The sequence below is a fragment of the Leopardus geoffroyi genome, chromosome A1 (genome assembly GCF_018350155.1).
Source record: "Leopardus geoffroyi isolate Oge1 chromosome A1, O.geoffroyi_Oge1_pat1.0, whole genome shotgun sequence".
NCBI lineage: Eukaryota > Metazoa > Chordata > Mammalia > Carnivora > Felidae > Leopardus > Leopardus geoffroyi.
The window spans coordinates 205,612,409-205,631,811 of record NC_059326.1 but is presented as its reverse complement, the minus strand read 5'-3'; the positions used below and the strand labels follow the sequence as shown (position 1 = coordinate 205,631,811).

Below are 19,403 nucleotides of genomic sequence, written 5' to 3'. Positions count from 1 at the left end.
ATTATCTACAAGCTGTTTTGCTTAACGAGAAAGAATGAAATACGGCCTTTTGTAGCAACACGGATGGAACTGGAGAGTGTTATGCTAAGTGAAATAAGTCATACAGAGAAGGACAGATTCCATATGTTTTCACTCCTATGTGGATCCTGAGAAACTTAACAGAAGACCATGGGGGAGGGAAAGGAGAAAAAAATGGTTAGAGAGGGAGGGAGCCAAAACATAAGAGACTCCTAAAAACTGGGAACAAACTGAGGGTTTACGGGGGGTGGGAGGGAGGGGAGGGTGGGTGATGGGTATTGAGGAGGGCACCTGTTGGGATGAGCACTGGGTGTTGTATGGAAACCAATTTGACAATAAATTTCGTATTAAAAATAAATAAATAAAAGCTGTTTTGCTTAGATTCCTAAACTAGAAGGACAAATTAGATTTCATCTTGATCATTATAAATAACCCTGTGCAATAAAACTTTTCACAGATTATCTATGTTGATCAAAACAGTAGTTGCTAGTTATATGCAGCTACCAAAGAGAAAATGAATTTTTATCTTGTTTAATCTTAGTTAATTTAAATTTTAAATGTCACATATGGCTAGTGGCCACCATGTTGGTCATTGCAGGTAGAATCAATTGGGAGTGGCTGTCTACAGCACGTTATTGAATAGTATCCCAATGTGAGTCTGAGTCTAGCAGAAATGTGTGCAGTGATAGATCAGAGACGTCTGTTCCCAGGCAAGGGAGGCTAGCATTTATCATATTTTCAGGATCAGTTAAAGGATTTTATCTCCCTTTTCCTTATGCCAAAAACAAAACAGAACAAAACCAAAAAAAAAACCTCTCTTTTCTAATATTTACAGTGATTCTCAGACACTAGAGGGTCATTTTCTGTTCTTAGAAGAAGACTGGCTGAAAAGAACCAGATTATAAAGGAAGAAAAAAAAAGAAAAAGAACTTCACCCAGGACAATGTATTATATCTCCTGGTATTCAGAGAAGGAATACTGTTGCAGGAAGTTTTATAGAAATATATAAAATGAAGAGAGGCTAAACTACCAATTATTTTAAGCTATGTTATATATAGGCTTTTATTCAGTAATATTATGTATCTCTGTCACAGACAGATCATTAAGATGATTCCATAAATAAAAAACCAGATTACACAGAGTCAACCACATTGTCCGTTTTAAATGCAGAATATATACTGAAGTCATTGCAAAGAAACCACCAGGCCTGGGTTGAAGGTACCACATCCTCCAGAACTTTAAAAATAAAAATAATACACTTCACTTTCCAAGAGATGAACTGAATTCTAACATTTGATTTTTTAAAAATACCACTGTACTGATTCCATGAAATACCATCTTGGCCAAATGTATGCAGAAGTCAAAAGATGCCACATACAACACTACCATCATGAGAAAAACCCAGAACATATATTCTCATTTCCAGATCCCATGATGGATTCCTATAAAGCTCTCCCAAGGAAAAACTACCTCAAACTTTTGTGAAAATTTGGTTCCAAGGTGATTCTCAAAGCCTCAAGTTAAGAATCATTACAAAGTCTCCTCTCAGGTTCAAATACATGTAAATAAAATGGGTCATTATACCCAACAAAATGGGTGTAAGTACCTATTTCTGTCACAGAGCGTTAACGCTAGCAACGGTCTCCCACACCTTGAGATGTCCAAAGAAGAGTCAGTCAGTTCCCTAATTCAACTGTTCCAAACAGAGCCACGACAAAACAATTATTTGTACTACCCCCTCTTTCTTCCTTAAAGAATTCACAGTATCTAAGATAATGGACTTCTGACACAACTTACTATATTTTTGGGATTCTGTATATAAAAATTCATCTTGCAATTTTACCCAACATGGTCTATTTCACTCAAGTACCAAAGGACTTTTATAAGCTGGTCAGTCTCATAGCTTGATCTCAAAGAGAGCATTCTAGTGAGACCCTAGCTAACCAGAAAGTTGATGTTACAGTAAAATTTCAACTACTATACATTGAAATAGAATTCTTCGATATCCAAAATTTAAAACTTGTCATTGTTTATCCTCCAGAAAACAAATGAACTGCTGTACATTTTCTGAACTAATACATAACATCAAGTTTAAAAAGTAACCTCTGGAAAGCAGAAAAAACCTCTTCTCTTACCTCCACCACTGTGGTTTCTGCCGCTTTGCACATCGGCAAGTTGAAATTCCTTGCACTTTTCCTATATTAGGAGTGGGGGAAAGCGGGGAAAGAAGACCAAAAATAAGAAGAGCCTCTCTCAGCTTTCATTATAAATTAAAATAATTTCTATAAACTAAAACTCTGTGAATTTTTTAAAAGAATTTATCAGATTTTCCATAAGTATTAAAACTATTTTATAAATAAAAACAATTTAATGGCCACTTCATTCAGTTATATAGCTTATATGGAGTTGAGGAGAAGAGGGACTATTTTTCATGTTCAACATATGATCATACGCAGAAAGATAAAATAGATATTAATAAATCTACTCTATTTCAAACTATTTGCCTGAATCTTTTAACTGAGATGCCACTTTGTTTCTATAGTTATGGATTTCACTAAACTTGGTCTTGTTAAAATATTAAGAAAAGTAGCAAGTGCTTTATATGAGAAGGTATAGTAATTATATTCTCTATTAAAGAGAAACTTACTGCTGAATTTAAATGAAACATTCACTGGTAATGTGTGAATCATCTATAAAGATCATTCCGGGGAACCAATTTCTAATGAAATTTTTGAAGTACAACACCCACATCAGACCCTGAGGTGTAAAAACTTCAAGAAAGTGCCAATTTTGCTGACGGTTTTGCATTCCCAAGTTTTTTTTTTTTTTTTTTTTTTTTTTTTTTAATTTTTTTTTCAACGTTTATTTATTTTGGGGACAGAGAGAGACAGAGCATGAACGGGGGAGGGGCAGAGAGAGAGGGAGACACAGAATCGGAAACAGGCTCCAGGCTCTGAGCCATCAGCCCAGAGCCCGACGTGGGGCTCGAACTCACGGACCGCGAGATCGTGACCTGGCTGAAGTCGGACGCTTAACCGACTGCGCCACCCAGGCGCCCCCATTCCCAAGTTTTTAACTTAATGCACCACCACTATCCATAAAAAATTTAATGTATTTTTTGTTTCTGAGAAGGTAAGTTGGTAGAAAAACTCATTTCATAAAGGGAAATGAGTTACAGCTCTCTTTTACTAGCTCTTTTAGGCCACCAATGTTTATCTCACTGGGATTCAAGGATAAATATAAACTCAGGCATGTCCCAGAGAGAGAGGTCCTTGGGTACTTCCACAAGTTGCTGTGTTGGATTTCACTAGATGTCCAAACAGCATTGAAAGCTCCAAGAGCAGTGTGGCCAGAGGCAAAGGCATGCAGGGCTGTTCTACCAATGGCCTAGACAGACCTCTTACCAGTTGTCCCACTAAACAAGAGGGTCATCCTGGAAGCCAGTATCCTAAGAATCTAAGTCACTTGACTATTACTGATAGGCCGTCTCATCCCATATCAAATCTCAAGAGCCACAGGCATAAATAAATGCTCAGAACAGCCCTTGTGCAGTCTTTAAGATAGTAGAGCCAGGCAGTGAATCACAGGACAAACGCATGGAAATATTTTAAATCATTCATTTCCATTTGCTTCTATACAATTTCATTAATATCTTCTTTAATTTTTTTAAAGTTTATTTGTTTTGAGAGAAAGAGAGAGAGAAAGCACAAAAGAGAGGGGGTGAGAGAGGGAGAATCCCAACTAGGCTCTGCACTGACAGCGCATGGGGCCAGAACTCACAGACTCTGAGATCATGACCTGCGGCGAAATCAAGAGTCGGATACTTAACCGACTGAGCCCCCTAGATGCCCCAATTTCATTAATCTTTTTAAAAAAGCAACTAAACTTTGCAAACATTTTACCAAGGTGTCAAATAAGATAGGATGCAAAATGTATAACTTCCAAAATTAACTGGTTGAATTCAAGAAATCAAATATATGGGAATACAAGCTGGTGCAGCCACTCTGGAAAACAGTATGGAAGTTCCTCAAAAAACTAAAAATAGAACTACCCTACAACCCAGCAATTGCACTACTAGGCATTTATGCACGGGACACAGGTGTGCTGTTTTGAAGGGACACATACATCTCCATGTTCATAGCAGCACTATCCACAATAGCCAAAGTATGGAAAGAGCCCAAATGTCCATTGATGGATGAATGGATAAAGAAGATGTGGTATATATATACAATGGAGGATTACTCGGCAATCAAAAAGAGTGAAATCCTGGGGCGCCTGGGTGGCGCAGTCGGTTAGGCGTCCGACTTCAGCCAGGTCACGATCTCGCGGTCCGTGAGTTCGAGCCCCGCATCAGGCTCTGGGCTGATGGCTCAGAGCCTGGAGCCTGTTTCCGATTCTGTGTCTCCCTCTCTCTCTGCCCCTCCCCCGTTCATGCTCTGTCTCTCTCTGTCCCAAAAATGAATAAATGTTGAAAAAAAAAATTAAAAAAAAAAAAAAAAAAGTGAAATCTTGCCATTTGCAACTACGTGGATGGAACTGGAGGGTATGATGCTAAGAGAAATTAGTCAGAGAAAGACAAATGTCATATGACTTCACTCATATGAGGACTTTAAAAGACAAAACAGATGAACATAAAAGGAAGGGAAACAAAAATAATATAAAAACAGGGAGGGGGACAAAACAGAAGAGACTCATAAATATGGAGAACAAACAGCATTACTGGAGGGGTGTTGGGGGGGGGGATGGGCTAAATGAATAAGGGGCACTAAGGAATCTACTCCTGAAATCATTGTTGCACTATACGCTAATTTGGATGTAAATTTTAAAAAATAAAAAATAAAACAAGTTATAAAAAAAATCAAATATGGTATTAATATAAGGTCTTCAGAAATCAACAAAAATGACATGAGAGTGGTCACTGAGAATTTAATTGTGATCACACCAATGTTGCATTTGGTAAAGATAAAAAACCGCTAGAACAGTAAATGACCATATTATAAAAAAGAAAACTATTTCTGTAACCTAACAAGTGAAGTCTTCAAGACCACACATTTTGGAAAATTTGCTTATGTATATTCAAAGGTGGCACAATTTTCAAAATACAACCATATAATGTATAAATCCAAAATACTAAATACTTGGTATTTAGTATGCTTAGGGCAATCAAAAGATCTTGAAATCTATTAAGCCTGTGGCTTAATATCTGTGGCTATCCAGATAACAAGAATGCAAGTTCAGGATTATCAAGATTAATCAACTTTTCATTAGAACCTACATACGTATTTCCTAGTAGACACCAACAGGACTGGAAAAGAACTGATCTAAATGGTTAGTAGCAGTATCTTTCCAGAATATCAAAATCACATAGGCCCTTTAAGACAATGCATATCAATAACAACATCAAAATTAAATACAATTGTGTGTTTTTGTCACATTTGCTAAGCATGTCTCAACACTGTACCTTTCCTGGCAACTAAAACACACATGGAAAAATCGTTTGTATGTAACTATATACAAGGGTATATAGATTCAAATGCCTTTCAATGTGGGCACCAGCCAATCAGAACAGATTCCCAGAAGCACACCACACCTCAGCAAGAGCAGCTGCCTTGCGCACGCGCGCGCACACACACTCACACGTGTGTGTGTGTGTGTGTGTGTGTGTGTGTGTATGTATACTGACCTGTGGGTTGGTTTGATTGTAAGCCACTTTTTAAATGAATTTTTAAACACCAAACACACCAAGATATCTATTTTGCAAACATAATTTAGGAAATGTAAAGTTGCTGAAATGCAACTTTGCATTAATTGCATTGCTTTGCGTAAAACCATCATACTACCTGAAAATCACATTTCCTGCTTGGTCTGCCTTCCAGGCTTTCACCAAAGCAAAATCTCCCGTAATTGCTTCCTCCAAAATAAAATGCTGGCCATTAAACTCCCTCACCTGCAGGAGACAAAGAGGGCACTGTCAGATATTTGCGGAAGTCTTGTTTGGCTGTGGTATGTGCTCTGATAGAAGCAGATAATAAGGATACGCGCCTAGTCAGGGAAGGTTTCTCAGAGGGAGGACAATCTGAACTGAGGACTCAAGGGTGAGGAGTGGTAGGCAATTAGATTTGATCAAAGTGGTGGAAGGGGAACTGGGAACAGCATGTGCAGAGACTCAGTAGCAAGAGAGAGCTTAGTAAACTGGAGGAACTGCAAGTTCTATATGCCAAAGGCACAGACTGTGTTAGCACACATTATTTATGTGCATAAGTTATATACATTGAACATTTCCTCCACCCCAGGAAAAAAAACTATATAAGCCTCATAAAATCGTCAATGTATTTTGTACATAAAATAGTTATAAAAATCTATTCATCTCTAATTAATCTATAACCATCTGTTGAGATATTAATTGGAATTCCTAGAACCTGTAGATGACATTGGAGAACTGACGTGCCACATCTTTCCACCTGTGAGTTAAATACACGCCTATATTTTTTGAAATCTCCTTTTACTTGTTTGAATTGCTTGGTAATTCTTCCCCCAAAAAAACTTTGTATACGTTTTTTAGGTTTATTCATAGGTACTTCATGGTGTTTTTATGCTACTATGAAAGTTCTATGTTATTCTATTACACCTCCATTTCTATTGTTACTGTTTAATGGAATGCTATTGACTTCTGTATTGTATTGCCTTTTAATTCTACTGCACATGGAAAGGGGAGCGGGAAGAAGCAGCATAAAGTAAAACTATGCCATGGCATTTTGTTCCTTTTTTCTTCTTGGGGGTTTAGCTCTGGGAATTGAAACAAAGAAAAGAAGAAACAACGTCAATGCTGTGCCCCATCCTACACGGTATTGGAGCCATAGGAAGGCAGAGCTCCATTCTCGCTCATACTACACCCTCTAGTGGACAAACTGCATGCATATCACAGAAAACTTCAGGAGAAAGTTCTGTATAGTTACTTTTCTTTATGGTTTAAAGCAGAAATCCCTTCTTAATCAACAGCTTCTTTAAAGGCTTTATCCCACTTTCTGCTAGAAAATATTAATGAATTTAGGGGATCACTGATGGAGGATCTTATTGATATGAAACTTAGATAAGTCATACAAAAGCTATTTATAAACTGCACATCAACATACAGCTTTTTCAAGAGCCTTGTATATTTTAAAGTCATTACTGTAAACACTAATGATAATAGATGAGAGTATGTTGCATACAGATCTGGAAACCTACATACAGATCTAAATATATGCTAACCCAGGGCAATGTGAAAAAACTGACTTTTTTTGCCCTATTCTAATTATACAATTTCCTGATGGGTCTACAAACCAGCAGTTACTGAGTGCTGACATTCTAAAATTTTAAAACAGGGGAGGGATTGGTTTTGCCATACTAACTATTACACTCACTTGAAAGAGTTCTGTGTGCCCTGGTCGCCACTTCCTCTTTTTTCAGCCCTTTCTCAAATCCACTCTGATCAAATTTCTATCATTCCAGAAAAATCCTCCCTTCCAGAAAAATCTTTTTTTTTTCTTTTCAAGTTTGTTTGTTTATTTAAGTAATCTTTACACCTAATGTAGGAACTCATGACTCCGAGATCAAGAGTCACATGCTCTTCTGACTAAGCCAGCCAGGCACCCCTAGAAAAATCATTCTTTAAGGTCACCAGGGCTCAATGCCCCCTCCTGTTACGCCACCTCTTCTCAATGGGACAGTGCTGATCACTCCCCACTTTGTAAGATCTCCCGTATCTTTCAAGTTGCCACACACCCCTTGATTTTCTCTTCACAGACTAGATACTTTCCCCTTCTTTGCTTCTCTTTTCACTCTTCCCACCCTTCAAATGCAAAAGAGGTTTTCTCTACCTGCACTCCAGCCCTAGACACTCATCCAGTTCCACAGATTTAACTACTACACACTGATGGCTCCAATCCCCTATCCCAGCTCTAAACCCTCCCCAAGCTAGAGACTACCGAGCAGCTTCTGCCGGAACCTAAAGGACAGGTCAAACGCACCCAGTCCCAGACAGGGCTCTTTGATCACCCCCATACTTCACCCATCTCAAAAAGCAGCAGGCTTGGTTCTTGTCTTTCCTCATAGCCCACAACCAATCCATTGGTAAATCCTACTAGCTCTGCCATCAACGTATGTCTAGATTCCAACCCCTTCCCCACAAGTTCCACCGTTTCACCTCAGTCTAAACAACTTCCACTCCCACCTGGATGGATACAACAGTCTCTTAAGCTCTCTCACTGCTTCTGCTCTTGTACCCCTACCAGAAAACTACCCAGCAGCCACAGTGATGCTTCCAAAATGGAACTTGGACTACATTACTCTCCCACTTCGGAACCTCTCATTGCACTCAGTAAAACCCAAACTCACGATCTGGCTGCAGCCTCGTTTCAGCCTCCCATCCTACCACTCTCTGCCTCATTTATGCTGTTCCGGTCTCACTGTCCTGCTGGTTCCACAAACTGGGCTATCCTGCCACAGGACCTTGTCTTCTCTCCTCCTTCTGACCAAAGCACAACCCTATAATCCTCACCCGACTCATTCTCTTGTTTTATTTCTGTATCTACCAACTGTCACTTCCTCAGAGAGGTTTCCCTGGACCCAATCTGGAACACAACCTCCCTGGCCACTGACCATTCTCTCTGCCCTTACACTACGGGATTTTTCTTCACAGCACTTTCATCACTGACATTACGTGTTTGTTAATTCATTCCTTGTCAGTTCTTCCACTAGAGGGGGCCTGGGTCTAGATCATCGCCTTTTCTACCATACTTAGGCTAGTGCCTGGCAAAGAGTAGGACCTTAATAAATGTCACTGAATTAAGGCATTTACTCACCTCCTCTTTCTACCACAAGTAGGGGAAGTAAAGAGCTAACAAGAATCATTTCAAGAAATTATTTGTCACATTCCTAGGTAATTGAGACAAAAGTACAAAACTATTAGGTTTGTGCACCTGACTCCAGGCAACAATGAACCCAGGCATTCAGGACAGACTCTAGTCTATCCTATGTTTTCCCAAGGCGAGTTAATGCTGTAACTTCTAGCAAACTCTCAAACTCTCAAAGTATTAACCCAATTTTTCTGAGCATCATTATCTACATCACTAAGCTCCATTTTAATAATTAGACTCCTGTCTTACTTTGTCAAAAACTTTTTAAACCTAATTAGGTAGTAAAGGAGCAAGATAGAATATAAAAAAAAATGTTAATCAAAGCTTTGAGTCAATATAGGTCATTCTAAGCAGAAAGGCAAAGCTCCAGATGGAGGACACTGCTAGAGACAAACAGTGAACAGCAAGAGGCATGTTCAATGACCTTTTATCTTCTCTCAAAATATGGAGGTGCAGAGCTAACATCCCTATAAGCAAAAAAAAAAAAAAATGTTTATAAAAATCGCCGTAAGTGATAAGAGGTCCCTTGATTTACTAAGTTGTTACTTCCTTAGAGCTAAGCTGAGCATTTCTGCAAACCTGTGTTACTGCTCTTGAGCCATGTGGCCAGAGAGAAGCAAGAGGCACTGAAAATACAGTAATGGAATACCGGCCTGTGTAATTTTTAAAACTGGCTCAAATATAAGTATCTCAAATTTCTGTATCTAGAGTTCCATTCTTTTCTAGTATGTGAGTGAAGCTACCTAGCGTACTCCATCCTACCCAGCACTGTAAATATAACTGAAGTACTCCATCAGCTCTGTATGTCCACTATACAAAATGAAGGATAAAGGAGACGGTATAAATGTTCTATTATGTAATTACAACTGTCCCCTACTTTTCAATATTGCATGCAAACATACGATGTCTTTTTTTTTTTCTTTTTAATTCCTTCATCCACATTCAGTAGGGGCTTGAGCATGAAGAGTTTGCTATGATATATATCACACATCTACTCTATCTTCCACATAAGCATAGTCAGAAGTTATAAATGCTCTTACATTTGTTAAAACTTATCAGAAAACTAATCTTGGCTCACACATCTTATATAGATTACAGTTTCTTTTCTTCTCATTTATTTATTCGAGTTTCTCTATGTGATTTTAATTTTTTTTTTTTCAACGTTTATTTATTTTTGGGACAGAGAGAGACAGAGCATGAACGGGGGAGGGGCAGAGAGAGAGGGAGACACAGAATCGGAAACAGGCTCCAGGCTCCGAGCCATCAGCCCAGAGGCTGACGCGGGGCTCGAACTCACGGACCGCGAGATCGTGACCTGGCTGAAGTCGGACGCTTAACCGACTGCGCCACCCAGGGGCCCCAATGTGATTTTAATTACTAGAGGATGCTCAGTTTTAGCTAGAAATGTTACCTAGCATATTCACATAAATGAAGGACAGTGTCTTCTCACACTGAAGTGATTTAATCCTTATGTACTCACTAAGTCCGGTTGGAATCCTACACTGAAAGAGAGTCCCAGCGCTACCTGGACCAGAGTCCTTCTTACCTCTCTTGGCTTACTGGCAATGGCAATGCTGCCATCCTTGTTGTATTTGATCGGTGACCCTCCTTGTTGCACCAGGGTCCCGTACCCGGTGCTGGTGTAAAATGCAGGAACTCCAGCCCCACCTGCACGAATCCGCTCCGCAAGCGTGCCCTACGAGTGAGCAATCGGCACACCATAAAAAGTTCATTAAGCACACTTCTGTATGTGGATACAGAAACACGTACAGACATGGTTCCTCTCTCTAGAAGTTTATCATTCTAAATCAGACCGAGCATTGTATATTGCTGTATTTCACGAACACCGTATGCTATATTAATTTAAAACAAGTACTGCACCTCTAGACAACAATTTCTCAATTCTTTTTTTTTAACGTTTATTCATTTTTGAGAGACAGCGTGAGTGGGGGAGGGGCAGAGAGAGAGGGAGACAAAATCTGCAGCAGGCTCCAGGCTCTGAGCTGTCAGCACAAAGCCCGACGCGGGGCTTGAACTCACGGATGGCGAGATCATGACCTGAGCTGAAGTCAGACACTCAACCAACTGAGCCACCCAGGTGCCCCAACAATCTCTCAATTCTTAACCCACATTCAAATGTAACTGCTTGTTTGTATAATCAGGATCTCAGCTTTCTGGCGCCCACTGCTCTCCTGACATCATAATCTACATCAATCTATCTGTAATGTGTTAAAATCAATTTTTAAGCCTGAAGTATATAATTTACATTTATTGAAAAACATGTATTTAAATGTTGTGTTTTACTGTGTGCCATATGTAGGTATAGCCTGAATCTTATCATTGATAACAATGCCATTATTATATAATAATATGTTCACTTTGTTTTATTCCAAAACATTCTTTTTTTTTTTTTTTAATTTTTTTTTTTTAACATTTATTTATTTTTGAGACAGAGAGAGACAGAGCATGTACGGGGGAGGGTCAGAGAGAGAGGGAGACACAGAATCGGAAACAGGCTCCAGGTTCTGAGCAGTCAGCACAGAGCCCGACGCAGGGCTCGAACCCACATACCGGGAGATCGTGACCTGAGCCGAAGTCGGACGCCTAACCGACTGAGCCACCCAGGCGCCCCTTCCAAAACATTCTTATAAGCATTTCATCTAACACATTATCTAATGAAGAAAAAATCCGAAGTTAAGCAAAGATTATACAACATATAGGTAATTTGTTGGTTTTTCTGTTTGTTTGTTTGTTTATTTATTTTTGAGAGAGAAAGAGGGAGACAGCAAGCAGGGGAGGGGCAGAGAGAGAGGAAAATGGAGGATCTGAAATGAGTTCTGTGCTGACAACACAGAGACCAATGTGGGGCTTGAAATCATGAACTATGAGATCATGACCTGAGCCCAAGTCGGACACTTAACTGAGCCACCCACATGCCCTAGTAATTTGGTTTTTAAAAGCTAAGAGTACTTTAAATTCTATCTCCGGGTAGAAACAGCTGTATGCAAAGTTTCTTGTACCCTCTTTTGATCATCTTTATCACATTCCTAGGTACCAGAGATTTAAACCTGATTTCCCTAGCTCCCTCCTTCCCCCAACTACTTTTCCACCCAATTTTCCCCACAGGGGAACAACTCTGGCCCTGAATATTTCCTGATACCCTCCCTAACACTGAAACCTATTGTTATGGTCTAGCTACATCATATTCATGCTAGATAATCGGCTGGCCATTCAGTAGTAAGAATTGATTTAGGTATTGACAATATGTTAATACAGAAAACAAATTTCTACTTTATCTGTGAAAACAATTTCTACTTTAGCTGGGGCCTTCAAATACTAAACTCAAAGCAGGGACTAAAAGTTGGGACTTCAGACATTGAGTCATTGAAGTAGGTGGGATAATCTGGGGAAGGTAGGATATGAGGCATAACTGAAAATCTTCCAGATAACTGTTTCTCTATTCCATTTAATGGACAGAGATAACTCCATTTTGTTTTAAGTTAATAACATTCACAAAATTAAACCATCAAAACAACCATAATAACAGCCCCTACCATAAAATATTTTTTATGCCCACCCTTCTTGAATACCTTTATTCCTTCTCTCTGTCCATCTGGGCAAGAGCCTAAAAGTGGACAATTTCTACATACAGGCTCTCTGCAGGTACCACCAGCCCCCTGCATCCAAACCCCAAAGGGAGTCCTCACCCCTACCATTTTATCAATGCTTCTCTGGCTCACAGGCTGCAAAACAAGGTGCCAGAGACGATGTCTGTGTACCTGGCACAAAGTGGGCAGAGAGACACCGACCTCTTTCAGCTTAAAGAATATAAAAGAAATACTAAGGAACACCCATGTACATGACCTCTGACAAAATAAGGGGTAATGCAAAAGATAAAAGTAGTAATTGAAATTATTTTCAAGGGCTCCACAACCCAGAGGAAAAGGGATCTCAACCTACAACGTGAAGAGGAAAAGTATACGCTATCGACTGAATTGTGTCCCCCGCAAATGCATATGTTGAAGCCCTAACCCCCATGTGACTGTATCTGGAGACACAGCCTTTATGGAAGTCATTAAGGTTAAATGAAGTCATAAGGATAGGGCCCTGACCCAATAGTATTAGTGTCTTTATAATAAGAGAGCCCAGAGTCCTCATTTGCAAGTGCGCGTCCTCTGTCTCTCCCCGCCCTCCTCCCCTCTACCAAGAATCACATCAGCCTGTACCTTGATCTTGTACTTCCCACCTGCCAGAACAATGAGAAATCACTTTCTCTTGCGTGAGCCACCTAGTTTGTTACGGCAGTGCAAGCAGACTAAGACAGGATACCTTTTGTTATTTTCATTTTAAAGGAAAACCAGATAAATGCCAGGCACAGTGGGAGGCTGTGACAAACACCACTCCCAACAACACTGCAGAGTGACTGACCGTGACCCGCGTAATGTTGTATAGCCTCAGGTACAAGACGGTTCTCCCCTGCATTGCTGTCTCTAGACAAGCATATACTGAGAGTTAATTATTGATTTTTTTAATTCTGCTAAATCACATCATTACCAATGTAGTGAAGTTAGCGGTAATAATGATTCTGTTGACAAAAATAAAGCAGAGTGGTGGGTTCAATTTCAGAGATGAAGGCAGATGATGTCAAATTAGAAGACAAGTGCCTAGGGGCACCTGGGTGGCTCAGTCGGTTAAGTGTCCAACTTTGGCTCAGGTCATGATCTTGAGGTTTGTGGGTTTGAGCCCCACATTGAGCTCTGTGCTGATGCTGCAGAGCCTGCTTGGGACTCTCTCTCTCTCTCCCTCTATCTGCCCCTCCCTGACCCATGCTTTGTCTCTCAAAATAAATAAATAAACTTAAAAAAAAAAAAAGATGACAAATGCACATGTAACCTGTAGAGCCCTGTTTTACCCAAATGACTTCAAAAATTTCCTCTATGACAAACTCTTCAAGCAGTTAAGACGTAGTGTAAGAAGTGAGTGGAGACTTGCTAGATTAACTGCAGTAACTGACTTGTTTGGTAATTGACATCAATTCCCTGGAGACCCGGGCCCTGATTCCAGCACTTATTCTGGGACACACCCAGTTCTATCCTCCATGGGCTCCACTTTCCTGATGTCTCAGCAAGAACATATTCCTCACAGATTTCTAATTCTATGATTCACAGGAACGGACTCTCAGGACAATCCCCCAGCATCTCAGCAAGTCCTACTGCAGGCTTCCAGCACAATGTATATCATAGTGCTGAACTGAAAAATTTATCCTGGAGCCTAGATATTTTTACTAGAAATACCTCCCTTTTTTTTTTTTTTTTTTTTTTTCCATGCACAGCAACAGAAAATAATAGTCTAGACATCAACAGGTGTGACCCACAAACAAATTTCCTTGGTCTGGCAAAACTGAATCCTCTCTGCCTTACCTCTCTTGCAAAGGAAAATTCCCAAAGGGGAAAAGGTAAATTTTAAAATAAGTTACTGCTGTGTAAGAGAAGCAGAGAAATTTTCTTACCTGAGGTGTCAGCTCTACTTCTAATTCACCACTCAAGTACTGTCGTTCAAACTCTGCATTTTCCCCAACGTACGAAGACACCATGCGTTTTATCTGCTTGGATTGGAGTAAAAGGCCCAAGCCAAAGTTGTCAACCCTAGAAGAAAAATGCAAGCAGCTTGCAATCAAAGGAATATCAGAGACAACACTAATATCCCAGACTTCACAAACATGAAATGTTATTAATTTAAAGGATTCCCTCCTGCCGGGCATTTCACGCATATTCTCTCAGTCCCCCACCACCCAAAGAACCTTGCAAGGTAACTATTCTTCCCTTATTTTACAGCTGAGGAAACTAAAGCTCTAAACCTTTAAGTGATTTCTGGCAAGATCTTGGGTGACACAGCCAGTATCCAAAGCCACACCAATCCTACAAGTCTACCCTGCACCTTTCATTCTTTCCACTGCTCCAAAGTGATGCCAGGGTAGAAGACAAGCAGAGATGAATTGGATCTTGCCTTACACTTTGAAGGCAAATGTAAAAGCAAAAACAATGCCACGCTCCTGATCTGCACTAGCTCCAAATGGAGAAATTCATTCTGTCCCAAAAAGCGAGCAAGGCATTCTCATATTTAAAAGAAAGAAGAGGGGCGCCTGGGTGGCACAGTCAGTTAAGCGCCCGACTTCAGCCAGGTCACGATCTCGCGGTCCGTGAGTTCGAGCCCCGCGTCGGGCTCTGGGCTGATGGCTCAGAGCCTGGAGCCTGTTTCCGATTCTGTGTCTCCCTCTCTCTCTGCCCCTCCCCTGTTCATGCTCTGTCTCTCTCTGTCCCAAAAATAAATAAACGTTGAAAAAAAAAAAAAATTAAAAAAAAAAAAAAAAAAAGAAAGAAGAACAGCATACTCTTGAAATTTGGACCCAAACTATAAATAACTATGAACATTTTCCCTATATCACAGATATTTAGGTCAAGAAGATTTAAACACTTAAACATTTTTAATAGCAATAACAAAAAAATCAGGAAATTAATCACAAACCAGTGAAAAGATTATAGGCAGCAAGAATAATGCTGTTATCCGTTATCTAGTAAGTTTTATATAATATGGTTTAATATTTCTATTAAGGTTAGAGTTCAGGGGTGTCTGGGTGGCTCCGTGGCTTAAGCGTCTGACTTTGGCTCAGGTCATGATTTCACAGTTCGCAAGTTGGAGCCCTGCATTGGGCTCTCTGCTGTCAGCACAGACCCCGCTTCAGATCCTCTGTCCCCCTCTCTCTCTGCCCCTCCCCTGCTCATTCTCTCTCTCTCAAAATAAATAAATAAACTAAAAAAATATATTTCTAAGGTTGGAGTTCAATTTATTCTCTTTTAAATTTTATTTAAGACTTTATCTTTTTTAGCGCAGTATTAGGTTTATAACTACACTGAGAGGAAAGTACAGAGATTTCCCAAATACCCTTGACCCCACACATGCATAGCCTACCCTATTATGAACATCACTCACCAGAGTGGTACATTTAGTTACCACATATGAGCCTATAACTGACACTGGAGTACAATTTCTTCTTAGAAATGGTGCGTATAGTATTGGCTTTTTCATTAAGTGAAGGTTTCTAAGTTTGTGCCTTTCTTATTTATGTCTATTCTTTTTCAAAGCAAAATACACCTAGAATTTCAAGCAAAGTCAATGTGACAAGACAGATTAATAACCGAATGAATACTTTCCTGTTTTTAGTCACTTTATCCCTCTCTTTAAGTGTTTCAAAACTGCTCTAACCACTAGATAAACATTTCTAAGATAATGAAGAGTGCTTAAACTTAAGCTATAAAACTATTTTTATAAGAACTATGGTAAAAACCACAATGAGAACCACTGTAAACATGAAAGAATGGCTAAATTTAAAACAAGGAAATACCAAGTGTTGGAAAGAATGTGAAACACCCAGAACTCTCACATATGAGGAGGGGAATGTAAACTGATCCAACCACTTTTTTTTTTTTTAAGTTGATTTATTTATTTTGAGAGAGAGAAAGAGAAAGATATTGCAGGCAGGGAAGGGGCAGAGAGAGGGAGAGAGAGAATCCCAAGCAGGCTCCATGCTGTTAGTACAGAGCCCGACATAGGGCTTGACCTCACAAACCGGGAGATCATGACCTGAACAGAGATCAAGTGTCGGGCGCTTAACCAACTGAGCTACTCAGGCGTCCCCCAACCGCTTTTGAAAAATTATTAGCAGTTTCTATTAATGTTGGACATAGGGATATGCTATGTCAGCAATTCCCCCCCTGGGTCTATATCCAACAGCAATGCACACTTACGTTCATCAAACAACAAAAACAGTAGCACTGTTCCTGATGGCCAAAAAACTGGAGCCTCCTCAATATTACCCAACAGCAGAATAGACAAACTGTGGTATCGCCACATGTTGGAATGCCACAGAGCAAGGAGAATGAATCATCCACAACCCCTGGCAACAATGGATGACTCTCACAGATAGACAAAATGTCAAGCAAAAGAACCACAAAAGAGTACTTACTGAATTATTCCTTCTATATGAAGTTCAAAGTCAGACAAAACTAATGTATAAGATCAGAAGTACGATAACGGTTAAGTTCAGTGGTGGGAAAGGAAAAGTGACTAGAAGCAGCATGAGGAGGGCTTTCTGGTATACTGGTCATGTTCCATTTAAAGAAGCTGGGGGTTGGTTACATGGGTCTGCAGCCTATAAAAATTTTTCAAACTTTACACCTGTGATATAAGCACTTTTCTACGTTACTCTGTATTATGCTACAATAAAGCCACTTTAAAGGACGAATATCGTGATAAAGCCAGAGTTCCTCCCAGAAACAGAAGACTTCATTCATGATCTCTCCCTCCTAATCCCCTTAGTGCTCCGATGGCCTCTCTCCTGTGGAGCGTGGGCTTCTACGTGGCTCACTCATCCAACAGTCATTTACCAAGTTGTTCCTGCACCCCAGGGCTATGTGGGTCCTAGGCCAGGGGAAACTCTAAGATATCAAGAAATAAACAAGGAACCCTATGATTACAATAGAGGGAGAGATATGCTAAGAGAGGTCTACATCAAGTGTGATGAGAACACTGAAGGTCACCCAACAGAGAGGAGTAAGAGGTCAGAATAAGCTTACGGAAAGTGACACTGGAACAACAGACTTGAAGAAAAAAGTCTTTGAGAGAGGAGTAGAGGTGTGGAAGTGATGAGCCAAAGAGGCAGATGGGCAGCTTTGCAAAGGTGCACAGTGGTGTGACTGGCTGCATGCTGAACGCGACCACAGTATGGATCGAAAGCAGAAGTGAGCAAGACAGGTGCATGGCAGGCCAGCTTGTCACCTGTCACATGAGTCACACCAAGGAATTAGGATTGCATCCTGAAGGACATGGGAGACCTTGTGAATAATTTTCAGTGGAAAATGACAGGGTATACAATCAGAGAGGTTCAGTGATTTAAAAAAAAAAAAAAAAAAAAAAAAGGCAGGGAGATCAGTTAAAAGGCTCGAAATAATCCAAACAAGCAAAGACGGGGTTCTGAACTAAGTAGCAACAACAGAAGTGGAGAAAAAGAGACAAATCAAGGGATAATTAGGGTAAAATCACTCACAGACTTGGTGTAGATACAGACCCACCCCAGAATTCTGACTCTGGCAATGGAACATAGTGGGAGAATGGACTGGTGTAAAATTAGTCTACTGATCCCTAGTGACATCCCCTTGTTTGACTAGGACAGGGATAAGTACGTACAGTTCCTTGTGTGACAAACCACTGACGTTTCTTCTAACAACCTCCTTTTCTCCCACCTCCACTTCACTCACCCATCCCCCCACTCCTCATGCTCACAAGTGCCCATCCTGCTCAGCTGACTCCTAATTCTCAGCATGTTGCATTTCCAAGCCTCTAACCTCCACCAGGCAGCCCAGACACACTGAATTCCTCAAAGCAGTCCAAGTAACCATTTGCTAAACGTGTTTACAGTTCTAGCCTCCAGTAATGAATCTGATAACATTTCCGATGCACCAGGAGCATAAAAGAATAGTTACGTGATTTATCCTCGCTTGATTCAAAAGAAAACTAAAGCCTAAAGAAGTATTTTCAAGAGTGTACTTTTGAGATACGGAGCCAATCCCCTCAAGACTAATAATGCGATTGGCACTAGGGGGCGCCAATCACCTCAGATTCCCTGTCTCTTGGAAAGGTAGTTCTTCCCCACACTCCCACACAATGCATTCTCCCTGTTTGCCCCTAATACCTAACCGGGCCTTCACTTCTTCAGGTTAATAATTCCATTCCCCTACATTCAGTTCCACCTGCAGCCTGCCCCATCCTAACAGATCTTCTGTACAAAAGTAATGACCTGTCACTTCTCTTTCATACTCTACATCAACTATATTGGAAAATCCTGACTCTACTTTCAAATCCCATCCAGGATCCAAGCATTTCCCACTTCCTCCTCCACGACCTGCACCATCTGCTGTCTCAATCCTGCAGCAACCTTCCCTGCTTCTACCCCCGCACCCTGTAATCCACTCACAAAATGGTGGCCAAAAACATAACTATAAAAACAAAGTATGTCAGATCACATTACTGCTCCGTCTTAAATGCTGCAATGGCATTCATGTATTTATGTGAAAGCAGAGATCTCTAGAGTGGCCTGCAAGGCCTCGTAAGATGGGATGCCCTTTAGTCTCAGACCTCATTCCACCCATTTCCTTCTTGCTCCCTTTTCTTCTGCTGACCTCCTCACTATCCCTCAAAACCCGAGGCATACTGCCCAAGGCCTTTGTGCTGGCCTTTCCCTGACTCACAAACTCCTCCCCAGGTAACACAAGGTTCCCCCCTCACTTCTTTCAAGTCTCTGGTCAACTGTCACCTCAATGAGTCCCTCCCTCGTTTTTTTTTTTTTTTTTTTTTTTTTTTAATTTTTAAATGTTTATTTATTTTGAGAGAAAGAAAAGGGAGAGGGTGAGCGGGGAAGGAGCAGTGAAATGG

At 40.4% G+C, this 19,403-nt stretch overlaps 1 protein-coding gene across 1 annotated transcript in view; it reads right to left on the bottom strand.

Moving 5' to 3' along the window:
• OXCT1 (3-oxoacid CoA-transferase 1) overlaps window positions 1-19,403 on the bottom strand; it is a 137,494-nt gene that overhangs the window by 101,737 nt on the left and 16,354 nt on the right. The window contains exons 4-7 of the mRNA XM_045439252.1: window positions 14,425-14,560; window positions 10,462-10,611; window positions 5,859-5,965; window positions 2,154-2,214 (exon numbers count right to left, since the gene is read on the bottom strand). Of these exons, the coding sequence (XP_045295208.1) occupies window positions 2,154-2,214; window positions 5,859-5,965; window positions 10,462-10,611; window positions 14,425-14,560 (454 nt within the window). The remainder of the gene's footprint in view (window positions 1-2,153; window positions 2,215-5,858; window positions 5,966-10,461; window positions 10,612-14,424; window positions 14,561-19,403) is intronic.